The following is a 13,330-nucleotide window of genomic DNA, read 5'->3' as shown; positions in this document are numbered from 1 at the left end:
AGATTACGGGCCTGGCAGCAGCAATGGGAGGCCCATAATCTGCCAGCACCCTATGACAAAATGGAACCCACCAGCAGTGTGAGGAGACCTGAAAGTGGCACATGGCAGAGTGTGGCGATGGAGACAGCAGCAATGGGAGGCCGTACAGGGACCCATGAGACACTCTGGACCTGGCAGCAGCATGAGGAGGCGGTACGGGGGCCCATGGCAGATTACGGGCCTGGCAGCAGCAATGGGAGGCCCGTAATCTGCCAGCACCCTATGACAAAATGGAACCCACCAGCAGTGTGAGGAGACCTGAAAGTGGCACATGGCAGAGTGTGGCGATGGAGACAGCAGCAATGGGAGGCCGTACAGGGACCCATGACACACTCTGGACCTGGCAGCAGCATGAGGAGGCGGTACAGGGGCCCATGGCAGATTACGGGCCTGGCAGCAGCAATGGGAGGCCCGTAATCTGCCAGCACCCTATGACAAAATGGAACCCACCAGCAGTGTGAGGAGACCTGAAAGTGGCACATGGCAGAGTGTGGCGATGGAGACATGGGCCCCCTGGCCACGCTTGACTTTCTGGCCACATAGTCAACATACGGCTACGTTTACTTCCTCAGGCGGCTTGACGAAAAATTGCCACACCGCCGAGTAGGAAACTTTGCCCCCGCTACTCCTCACTGGCTGACTGCTACTTCCTCCGTGCACACCGGCACCACTACTGGCCGTGGTGGTAGGCTGCAGTGGAGCTGGTGCTCTACTCCGTGGCCGTTTGCCTCCACTGACACTGCTGCGACCCTGCTGCCTCCTGGGCAACCCACCGACTGTTTTGCTCGCTGGCAAGCTGGCACCCTCTTCTCCTGATGATGCGGAAGCAATAGCCTGATGACGACGAGGCTGCCAAGTGCGATCAGCCTCATCATCATTAATTAGGGTCTCCGCCTCACTACTAGCCCCCTCGGCTGCGTGTGGGTCAGGAGACAGACCTGTCTCTAGACCGGCTACCGAGCCACTCTCCTCGCCAGTACTTCTTCGCCTGGCTGCTGAAGAGGCGGATGTCTCCCCCCGTTCCTGACCGCCCTCTGTTAGCTCTTCCTCACTGTACAGTGGGGCTGAGCCCACAGCATGCGATACTTCGCTTGGTGAGGGAACACCAAAGGACAGGGGCAGGTAGAGGACACGTGATTTCAGTGGGCTTGCTCCCGGGCCATGCCAACTAACGGTTGTGTCTGACGTACCCACCGACCATTGGCTGTAGGTGTCAGAGGTGACCTGGGAAGAGGAAGACGACCGAGCCAACCAATCGATGACGGCAGGGTTGTCGGTGGAGACACGACCGCTGGATGACACCAGGAGCACTGGCCTCTGGCTGCGACTAGTGCTGCCTCGACCCCTTCCTCTGCTGCCACGTCTGCTCGCTCCTGAAACATTGCCTCCTCTGCCACTCCTCTGCGTGTTGTCTGACATACTCTTCAATTCAACGATTCTGTGTCCCTGAGTAACGATTCTGTGTCCCTGAATAACAATTCTGTGTCCCTGAGTAACGATTCTGTGTCCCTGAGTAACAATTCTGTGTCCCTGAGTAACAATTCTGTGTCCCTCAGTAACGATTCTGTGTCCCTGAGTAACAATTCTGTGTCCCTGAGTAACAATTCTGTGTCCCTGAGTAACAATTCTGTGTCCCTCAGTAACAATTCTGTGTCCCTCAGTAACAATTCTGTGTCTGTCCCTGAGTAACAATTCTGTGTCCCTCAGTAACAATTCTGTGTCCCTCAGTAACAATTCTGTGTCCCTGTGTAACAATTCTGTGTCCCTCAGTAACAATTCTGTGTCCCTCAGTAACAATTCTGTGTCTGTCCCTGAGTAACAATTCAGTGTCCCTCAGTAACAATTCTGTGTCCCTCAGTAACAATTCTGTGTCTGTCCCTGAGTAACAATTCTGTGTCCCTGAGTAACAGTTCTGTGTCCCTGAGTAACAATTCTGTGTCCCTGAGTAACAGTTCTGTGTCCCTGAGTAACAATTTTGTGTCCCTGAGTAACAATTCTGTGTCCCTCAGTAACAATTCTGTGTCCCTCAGTAACGATTCTGTGTCCCTGAGTAACAATTCTGTGTCCCTGAGTAACAATTCTGTGTCCCTCAGTAATGATTCTGTGTCCCTGAGTAACAATTCTGTGTCCCTGAGTAACAATTCTGTGTCCCTCAGTAACAATTCTGTGTCTGTCCCTGAGTAACAATTCTGTGTCCCTCAGTAACAATTCTGTGTCCCTCAGTAACAATTCTGTGTCTGTCCCTGAGTAACAATTCTGTGTCCCTGAGTAACAGTTCTGTGTCCCTGAGTAACAATTCTGTGTCCCTGAGTAACAGTTCTGTGTCCCTGAGTAACAATTCTGTGTCCCTGAGTAACAATTCTGTGTCCCTCAGTGACAATTCTGTGTCCCTCAGTAACAATTCCGTGTCTGTCCCTGAGTAACAATTCTGTGTCCCTCAGTAACAATTCTGTGTCCCTCAGTAACAATTCTGTATCCCTCAGTAACAATTCTGTGTCTGTCCCTGAGTAACAATTCTGTGTCCCTGAGTAACAGTTCTGTGTCCCTGAGTAACAATTCTGTGTCCCTGAGTAACAGTTCTGTGTCTCTGAGTAACAATTCTGTGTCCCTCAGTAACAATTCTGTGTCCCTCAGTAACAATTCTGTGTCTGTCCCTGAGTAACAATTCTGTGTCCCTGAGTAACAGTTCTGTGTCCCTGAGTAACAATTCTGTGTCCCTGAGTAACAGTTCTGTGTCCCTCAGTAACAATTCTGTGTCCCTCAGTAACAATTCTGTGTCTGTCCCTGAGTAACAATTCTGTGTCCCTCAGTAACAATTCTGTGTCCCTGAGTAACAATTCTGTGTCCCTGAGTAACAGTTCTGTGTCCCTCAGTAACAATTCTGTGTCCCTCAGTAACAATTCTGTGTCCCTCAGTAACAATTCTGTGTCTGTCCCTGAGTAACAATTCTGTGTCCCTGAGTAACAATTCTGTGTCCCTGAGTAACAATTCTGTGTCCCTAAGTAATGATTCTGTGGCCCTAAAGTCTCTTTGGCCCTAACTCTGTCCCTAATACAGAGAGGTCTGTCTCTCTTGAATGACCGGAGGCTAATGGAGAATTCTAAGATGGCCGCAATTTATACCTCGGCCATTACACAGTGCTGGCTGGCTGGCTGCTGATTGGCTAATGCGATCACATGTCATGAATGAATGCATTATGGGTCAGCGCGCCTTGTCTGCGCACCTTCCCAGAGATCCCCGCTCCGTCGCCACACATGTCGCCGCCATTTTTGGAAAATTTCGATTCGCGCATCCGAATTTTTCCTAATCTTCGAAACGAATTCCACTTCGCCAAGTTCGATTCGCTCATCTCTAGAGAGCAGCTTTTCAAATTATTCCTCTCTCAACTTGTTGTTGTGGTATATTTCAAATCAGGGAGACTCAGATATCCAGACACTTATTTATCCTCTCTGGGAGCAATACCCTGCAGATCTGTAAACTCAGCAGCGAAAACTTCCAGACCGAATTCCAAGAACTTCATACATAGGCTCAGAAAAGAAAAGAAAAACAAAACAAATGATCGTGTGATACTGTATGACACGTTTATTTGTAAAAACTCATCATAATCCATGAACAGTGTCACAGCCAACACTACCAACAAACACATTTCGTTTAAAATCACAGAAAGCAGAGATGACAGCCTCTTACAGAACATAGTGATGTTAGTCCGAAGCTCCACCTACGCGTTTCATCATCCAACGTCTTCATGGAGCTGAAGGATGAACGTCACTACATCCACAACACAGCAATTTATACCAGTGCGGGAACAAATTGTCGGATCAATACTTAAAAAATATTAATACAAAAACATAAATTCAAATTGTTAAAAATTTTAAAGTATCTTCGTATTTGGGAATCGTAGTATCTACAACAAAAAACAAAGACTGTACCATACACTATTATGATCTTTTTAAAGGGGCCAGCATATTTAAAGAAAAACTCTAACGTCACACATTTATAAATGAGCTAGTGAAAATGTAATTCATATTATGCACTCCTATACACAAAGGCATGTATCATAAACTTTATTATCAATCTTTTAAAGGGCCAATGTATTAAGGAAAAACTTATAAAATCCTTTCTTAATGTTATTTATATGTTCTCCAATTCTTGTTTTTAAAGTTCTAACTGTTCTTCCAACATACTGTAAATGACAAGGACATTCCAATATCATCAATGTATCGTTTATATAATACCATCTCTGGCCACTTTTCATCTATAATAAGTGGCCAGAGATGGTATTTTATAAACTATACATTGATAATACTATAATAGTATGGAAAGGCACTAAAGAAGAACTAAATCTCTTCAAAATCAATGAATATTAATAAATATGGTTTAAAATTGACCATGACAAGTAACTTTGATCAAATAGATTTTTTGGATCTGTCCTTATTCAAATGCCGAGGTCAAATTTATACTAAAACATACTTTAAGGAAGTGGACAGAAATAGTTATATACCAGTATCTAGTTGTCATCATCCAAATTGGCTTTATAGCACACCTAGGAGTCAATTTACTTGTATTAAAAGAAACTGTAATTTAGATACTGATTTTTTTGTCACAAACCGATTTGCTGATAAAAAGATATATAGAGAAAGGATATGATGAAACCTTTTTAAACAAAGAAAGAGATGCTGTAGAATCTAAGAACAGAGATGGCTTATTACAAAGGAAGAAAGGGGAGAGTAAGAATCTAAGAGTTGGCTTTATTACTGATTTCAATGCTCAGTACAAAAATATAGAAAAAATTATTAAGAAACATTGGCCTATATTAATGAGGGATAAAGTGTTGAGGAATATTATTTCAAGTAAACCAAGCTTTATATATAGAAAAAACAAATCTTTAAGAACAAGAATCATTCATAACATTATTGATCCACCTAAACGCATGAGCTTGTTTTCCGGTCTGGAGGGATTTCATTATTGTAACAAATGTAAAGCATGTAAAAAACACCTCTAAAAAGAGAAATAGAAAAATAAAAATGTTTAGGTCTTCTTCAACCAATCGAGAATATAAAATTAAATCATTGATATCTTGTGAATCCACACATGTGGTGTATATGTTGGAATGTCCTTGTCATTTACAGTATGTTGGAAGAACAGTTAGAACTTTAAAAACAAGAATTAGAGAACAAATAAATAACATTAAGAAAGGATTTGATAAACATAGTGTATCTAAACATTTTAATTTATATCATGGTTGTAATCCAGAATTGCTGACCTTTTGGGGTATTGATAAAATTGACCAATATTGCAGAGGGATGGATTTGTTAAAAGAAGTTTCTGAAAAGGAAACTTTTTGAAAATATAACCTAGATACTCTTAGACAACAAGGGTTAAACATTGAGATCGATCTCAATTGTTTCCTTGCAGATTTTTGGATTATTTGCCTATGTGTTAGGTTAGAGTTTTTCCTTAATACATTGGCCCTTTAAAAGATTGATAATATAGTTTATGATACACGCCTTTGTGTATAGGAGTGGATAATATGAATTACATTTTCACTAGCTCATTTATAAATTTGTTGTAGATACTATGATTCCCAAATACGAAGATACTTTTGAATTTTTAAGAATATGAATTTATGTTTTCGTATGAATATTTTTTAAGTATTGATCCGACAATTTGTTCCCGCGCTGGTAAGCAGGTATAAATTGCTGTGTTGTGGATGTAGTGACTTTCATCCTTCCGCTCCGTGAAGACGTCGGATGACGAAGTGCTTTGGGTGGAGTTTCAGACTAACGTCACTACGTTCTGTAAGAGACTGTCGTCTCTTTTTTCTGTGATTTTAAACTAAATGTGTTTGTTGGTAGTGTCGGCTGTGACACTGTTCCATGTGAGTGGATTATGATGAGTTTTTACAAATAAACATGTCGTTTGGTATCACACGATTGTTTGCTTTGTTTTTCTTTTCTTTTCTGAGCATGTGTATAAAGTTCTTGGAATTCGGTCTGGAAGTTTTTGCTGCTGAGTTTACATATCTGCAGAGTGTTACTCCCAGAGAGGTTAAATAAGTGTCTGGATATCTGAGTCTCCCTGATTTGCAATACACCACAACAACAAGCTGAAAGAGGAATAATTTGAAAAGCTAGTCACCGCTGAGTCTACCTGCAGAGTATTGCTCCCCGAGCAAACAAGTGCAATTGCTGGTTTATAATTTAACTGGCAATTTGCTCTGGTGAGTTTATTCATTTCTGTTGGTGGTGGATTTGCACAAATCTGTTCTTATGGTGATGGACATTTTACACAGTTGATGGAAAGAGAAAATTCTTGGAGACATTTTGTTTTGGTCATTTAATTTTTATTGTTTTATTTATCACTGTTTGATTTGGACATTTAATTTGATTGTGCTACCTTTTTTTGTTTTATAACATCAGAGAGATAGCAGAAACATTAGGAGTGGCCAAATCAACAGTTTGGTACACTCTGAGAAAAGAAGAACGCTCTGGTGAGCTCAGCAACACAAAAAGGCATGGACGTCTACGGAAGACAACAGTGGTAGATGATTGCAGGATCCTCTCTATGGTAAAGAAAAACCCATTAACAACATCCAGACAAATAAAGGACACTCTCCAGAAGGTGGGCATATCATTGTCAAAGTCTACAATCAAGAAAAGACTTCATGAGAGCAAATACAGAGGGCTCACCACAAGGTGAAAACCATTCATAAGCCTGAAGAATATAAAAGCCAGATTAGACGTTGCCAAAAAACGTCTAAAAAAGCCAGACCAGTTCTGGAAAAGCATTCTTTGGATGGATGAAACTAAGATTAATCTGTATCAGAATGACCGGAAGAAAAAAGTGTAAAGGCTTAGAACAGCTCATGATCCAAAGCACACAACATCATCTGTAAAACATGGTGGAGGCAGCGTGATGGCATGGGCATGCATGGCTTCCAGTGGCATTGGGTCATTGGTGTTTACTGATGATGTGACAGAAGCAGCCGGATGAATTCTGCAGTGTTCAGAGATATACTGTCAGCCCAGATTCAGCTAAATGCAGCAAAGATGATTGGATGGCGCTTCACAGTACAGATGGACAATGATCCAAAACACACTACAAAAGCAACCCAGGAGCTTTTGATGGAAAATAAGTGGAATATTCTGCAATGGCCGAGTCAGTCAATCACCTGATCTCAACCCAATTGAGCATGCATTTCACTTGCTGAAGGCAAAACTAAAGGCAGAAAGACCCACAAACAAAGAACAACTGAAGACAGCTGCAGTTAAAGCCTTGCAAAGCATCAGAAAGGAGGAAACCCAGGCATGGTTTCCAGACTTCAGGGAGTCATTGCTAGTAAAGGATTACATTTCAGCCCCTGAAAATGGAGGGACTGTGTATAAAAATGATTGCAGTTCCTAAAATATTTATATTTGATATTCATGTTCAACTCCTTGAATTCAAGCTGAAAGTCTGCACTTCAATTTAATTTGGATTGTTTCATTTTAGTTTATTCTGGTGGCATACAGAGCCAAAAGTATGAAAATTGTGCCTGTGTCCAAATATATGGACTCAACTGTAGTCGCTTCAAAGCACCTAAAGGAATTGTTCTTCACTGTCTGGACATAGAGCCATCAGAGTCTACCTCAAAGTAACAGGTTCTATCAAGAAGATGGACTCCTTATTTGTTCTACCCACAGGACCTTGCAGAGGACATACTTCTTCCAAGTCCATTGTTGTTAGATGGACAAGACAACTTATCACAGCTTACACTCTAAAGAACAAAACTCCTGCAATTTTACACAGTCTGATATAAAGCCTCTGATGCCCATTGTCTGTGGATGCAGCTTTCGGCTGCAAGGCTCTTGCAGCAGCACACTGAAGATGGGTCTGATTACCCTTGGTTTTGTTAAGCCTGTTTGCGCAGCTTCTATTTTTCCTGCTGTTTGCCCACCCTAATCATTCATTGATTAGGGATGTCCCAGGGTCTGTGAATATTCAGTCTGTGACCTGTACTGTACAATTAAGATAAAAGGAAATTTGACTTACCTGTAAAGTCCATATCTTGGAGTATAGTACAGGGCACAGGTTGAGGTCTCATGGAGTGGGGAAGCATTATAGGGGTTTGCCCAGGGGGGTATGTCTAGCAAAGCTTTGCTAGTGTATAACCCAGGGTCTATGATTACCCAGCCTGCATCCTGTGCTGTACAAAATATAGAATTTATAGCTAAGTTTGTACTGGTTCCTCTGTACACAATGTCAGACTGTTGCATTCCATATCTGTGCTACAAGTTGACTCTGTGTGGTTTAATATTAGGCTAATCAGAAATAATATTTTGGATAATATTATTATTATTATACAGTGTTTATATAGCACCAAAAAGTTTGCTCAGTGCTGAACAATATAGTGGGGGACAGTACATGAGACAATACAGTAACAAAACAATATACGAGAGGTTCAAGGGCCCTGCTCTTTCGAGCTTACAATCTAGGAGGGAGGGGATAGTGGTACAGGATGAAGTGGCTGTGGGAGATGGAGTGGTGGGAGGAGTGGAGGAGATCGGCTGTTAGGTGAGGGTGGGGTAGGCTTCCCTGAAGAAATGGGTTTTCAGGGTGCGCCTAAAGGCAAGGAGGGTAGGTGACAGTCTGATGGATTAAGGGAGTGAGTTCAAGAGGATGGGGGAAGTCCTGGAGAAGTCCTGCAGTTGGGCGTGGATGGAGGAGACCAGGGAGCTAGAAAGTAGGAGGTCTTGTGAGGAGCGAAGAGTACGGGTTGGATGGTATTTGGGTATCAGGTCGGTAAGGTAATTTGGGGCAGTGTTATGAATGGCTTTGTACGTCAATGTTAGCAGTTTGAATGTAATGCGTTGGGCAATCAAAAGCGAATGGAGGGAATGACAGAGGGGGGTGGCGGATATGGAGCGGTTGATAAGGTGGATGCGTCTGGCCGCTGAGTTCAGGATAGACTGAAGCGGGGATAGTCTGTGATAAGGTAGGCTGGTGAGGAGGGAGTTGCAGTAGTCAAGTCGTGAGATAATAAGGGAGTGAATGAGTTGTTTAGTAGGGTCTGGGGTTAGGAATGTACGTATTTTGGAGATGTTGCGGAGGTGGAGCCTGCATGAGTTTGCCAGCGATTGGACATGGGGTTGGAAGGACAGATTTGAGTCTAGAGTGACACCTAGGACTTTGGCTTGTGGGGTGGGACTGATGGTGGCGTTGTTGGTCGTGATGGAGAGGGTGGGGGGGGGGGCGCGGGCTGGGGGGAAAATTAGGAGCTCGGTTTTGGAAAGGTTTAATTTGAGGAAGTGGAGTGACATCCAGTCTGATATGTCGTTCAGTAGGCAGGTGATTCGGGCGGAGACTGAAGGGGTGAGGCGAGGGGTAGAGAGGTAGATTTGCGTATCATCGGCGTAGAGGTGGTAGTTGAAGCTGTGGGAGTGTATCAGTTGGCTAAGGGAGGAGTTGTAGATGGAGAAGAGGAGGGGTCTGAGGACAGAGCCTTGGGGGACCCCAACAGAGAGGGGGAGAGAGTGGGAGGTGGAAGCGTTATAGGTAACGCTGAAGGAGCGTTGGGATAGATAGGAGGAGAGCCAGGAGAGAGCGGAGTCTCTGATGCCAAGGGAGTATAGTTTATTAAGGAGGAGGCCACGGAGAGGTCGAGGAGTTGGAGGACTGATTAGTGGCCATTAGCTTTGGCGGTTAGCAGGTCATTAGTGATTTTGAGTAGGGCGGTTTCAGTGGAGTGTAGGGGATGGAAGCCAGACTGTAGTGGATCGAGGAGGTTGTTGTCATTGAGGTGGGTGCTTAGGCGATTGTAGACTAAGCGCTCGAGGAGTTTGGATGAAAATGGCAGCAGGGAGATGGGTCTTAGGTTGCTCAGGTCGGTGGGGTCCAGGGAGGGTTTTTTGAGTATGGGAGTGATGTGCGCGGGCTTTAGGGGGGAGGGGAATGCGCCACTAGAGAGGGAGAGATTGAAGATGTGGGTGAGGGAGCGTAGGATGGAGGAGGAGGGAGACCGGAGGAGTTGTGTGGGGACAGGGTCAAGGGGGCAAGTGGTGAGGCGGGCTTCTGAGAAGACCTTAGTGACCTCTTCCGTGGTAGCAAGGCTGAAGGAGTGGAGTGTTGGGGAAGTTTTAGTGTGCGAGATCAATGGTTTGTGTCACCAACTGGATACTTATGTATCTGCTGTACTTCCTGGCTCTGCCCCCTTCTCTGCTGTAGCCATTATAAAACTGTGCAAGATAGGGAAATACTCCTGCTACATTTTTCATGTTTTAAAAGAAGAATGACTTGTTAATCCAGGGTCTGTGACTATTCAGCCTGTATCTTGTACTCCAAGATATGATAATTTACAGGCTAGTCAAAATTCCTTTTATTTGTTCCTTACTGGCCACTAAAACAATCTCATTGGAAAGTTAAATTCCATGTGTCATAGTTTAGCAATTAAATCAGCCAACAATAATGAAGTAAAACTAAATCAAAGAGGTGCATAGAAGAGGGTTTACTGGCTAATGAAGGTCATAGCAGGCATCATCTGGTTTCTGCTGTTATACAGGACTTTACATTTGAAATTTTAAAACTGAGGACAATTTCACCTACATAGTGTAAATAGATCTGTGTGTTTGAATGTATGATAGTTTAACCCAATTTCATTACTGTTTCAAGGTGGTCAGTCTGGCTCGCCATCTGATCTATTTTGGCTTCTACAGCTTCAGTGAACTTCTACGGCTGACACGGACTCTTCTAGGGATCATTGACTGTGTCCAGAACCCACAAGCGATGTTGTTGCATGCTATGTACAATGATGATACAGCAGGTAAGAAAGAAAAATGAACAATGATCATAGAACTTCAAAGTAAGTTCTTATATCCTTGCACTGCATGCTAATATCCATATAATGCATAGGATTTGGCTGCTTATGCATGCAGAGTCTGCAACTACATTATACAGGAATGGGATCTTTTATGGTATGTAGAATTCCTAAGAATTTTGGATAAGATTTAATTTCAGAATTTGGAAATTATGACTAAAATATATTATAATGTTCAGATTTTAAAAGTCTTTAAAGACTTTTTTTTTTATAACAGTACATTTTGAAGTGAGAAAATGTTGCGTACACCAACCATGTTGCAAATTCTTTTCACAGCAATGTTTATGTCCGGGGGGGATAAGATTTACACTTGTACTGGGTTTCCCTCCCCACTGCAAGGATTAACTGTTCATTTTGGAAAATGAATAAGGTGATATATTCCTGCAGGCATCTTCCTCTCCATGTGATTGGTCCCCCATAGCTTCTTCTCTTTGCTGCCTGACTGGTCACAGTTGTTTGTACTAAATAGGGGGACGCCGATGGGCAGCGCACTTTCCAGAGTGTAGTCTGTTGAGGGAACGAGGAAAAGGTAAGTTGGAGGTATGTTGGAGGAAAAATTAGCTAATGGACTTTTTAGGTACATAGACTCAGTAGACTCAGTAGACAAGAAGTAAAAACACAATTGCTTTATTAACATGTCACATCTAAAAACATATCTTGTATAAGTGTTAAAATTGCATTGCACACTGACATACAGCCTGTCTCCCTCCACCATCCAACCATAACAGACTGATTTTCAGAGAGGTTGAATAAAGATGGTGGATACAGTATATTTCTTTAGCTGTGTAGAAAACAAGTTTCGCGACTGGCGTTGCTTCTTCAGGGGCTAGTAACGCATCTAAAAATAATAAACAGACTTAACCAATAAACATGTATAGAAAAGCAAACAACAGTACAGCATAGGTACGGCCCAAAGGCACTTACGTGGTTAGGCAGTGTGTATTGTTGTGTAATAAAGGACTCCCCAGTGGTGCTGGAAACCTCCCAGGCAACCAGAGGATGATGGATCCCACTGTCAGGTGTGGGGGAGCATCAGTCAGGCAATAGGCCAACAGAAAAACCCAAGGACAACACAAGCACTCCGCAGATACAAAAAGGTATCTGAGGTGTCAGTAGGTAGTCGACAACGTCAGCAAAATAATCCAACTAAAAGCGGATTAATGATGTAGAGCAGAATAGGCCTAAAAAAGACCACAATGTAAATATAATTACTAATATCCAATTCATCTTGTGTTACATCATAAGCTGAGACACTCAAAAAACAAGTTACCTCTAAGTTTCAAGCCATATATCAAACGTATAGATTTGAGGGGCACATACACACAGTCCCTTGCTGTAAAACAGAGAGCTGGACAGCCTTTAATTCATCCATAGTGAATGAGCTCCAATATGGGGCATAAACACCAACAGGACTACAAAATGAAAACAAAGACAAAAAGTGTCCCTATTAGTATAACTCCCCTCTTGATTTGCACCCCCCAATAGGCCTATATTAGTCATAATTGGAGAAGTCCCAAGGGAAGTATTGGTGAAGTCCCAAGGGATAGTCTGCCGACCCACACCGCTTACATACGCTCCAACTGGGCACCTCAACGCCAGCCGTCGTGTGACGTAATCCCAGCCTGGCCACACCGGTGCGACCAAGGCGCCACAGTGCTCCTCCAACCGCGGACGACCAGCCCGGGGCAAACCAACAACCCCCAGGACCAATGGGAACACACAGGGGGCAGGGGCAGCCAACCCCAGGGAAGCAGCCACAGCCTACCAACCACACACCTGACTGCGCAATAAGGCCCGCCGCCATGATGACCGGGAAGCGCTCCGGCCACAACAGGGGAGTCCAAAACCACAACAATGCCCACATTACATAATGTACAAAAGCGTTCCCAATGATAGAGAAAACAGTTCCATATATACATATCACAAAATGGCCACAGAATAATCCACGGACATTGCAAGACACACGGGTTCATTAGTAATGCATCTCTAAGGTCATGAAGATGAAAGAAATAAAACAACAACAATCACCAAACCCCAAACAACAATTCATACATACAATAATGGCAAATAACTAGTATCAATAATTATAATGCATAAAAATGAGCAGAGCCTATATTGGTTACTGTGTATAGATTCATTTTGGAAATTAGACTGTTATGGTTGGTTGGTGGGGGAAGACAGGCTGTATGTTTTTAAATGTGACATGTTAATAAATCAATTTTGTTTTTACTTCTTGTCTACTGAGTCTACTGAGTCTATGTGCCTAAAAAGGCCATTAGCTAATTTTTCCTCCAACATTGTTCTATTGGGACATGGCACTATGCTATTTTCTGGGGTGTGACCTCCTACTACCCGATGGTCACCCCATTTTTTCTTTTTCCAATATAGAAAAGGTAAGTATACCACTTTAATGATCAATCCCTAAGTAAATGAGCATTA

At 43.1% G+C, this 13,330-nt stretch overlaps 1 protein-coding gene across 2 annotated transcripts in view; it reads left to right on the top strand.

The window, feature by feature from the left end:
* ITPR3 (inositol 1,4,5-trisphosphate receptor type 3) overlaps positions 1–13,330 on the top strand; it is a 465,627-nt gene that overhangs the window by 191,429 nt on the left and 260,868 nt on the right. For both annotated transcript variants that reach the window (XM_089673590.1, XM_089673591.1), the window contains exon 21: positions 10,687–10,837. In XM_089673590.1, the coding sequence (XP_089529716.1) occupies positions 10,687–10,837 (151 nt within the window). The remainder of the gene's footprint in view (positions 1–10,686; positions 10,838–13,330) is intronic.

The sequence above is a fragment of the Staurois parvus genome, unplaced genomic scaffold, assembly GCF_062004578.1.
Source record: "Staurois parvus isolate SC_StPar_1 unplaced genomic scaffold, SC_StPar_1.0 ptg000142l, whole genome shotgun sequence".
Lineage (NCBI taxonomy): Eukaryota > Metazoa > Chordata > Amphibia > Anura > Ranidae > Staurois > Staurois parvus.
The sequence above is the reverse complement of the archived record's forward strand: the minus strand, read 5'-3'. Positions and strand labels throughout refer to the sequence as shown.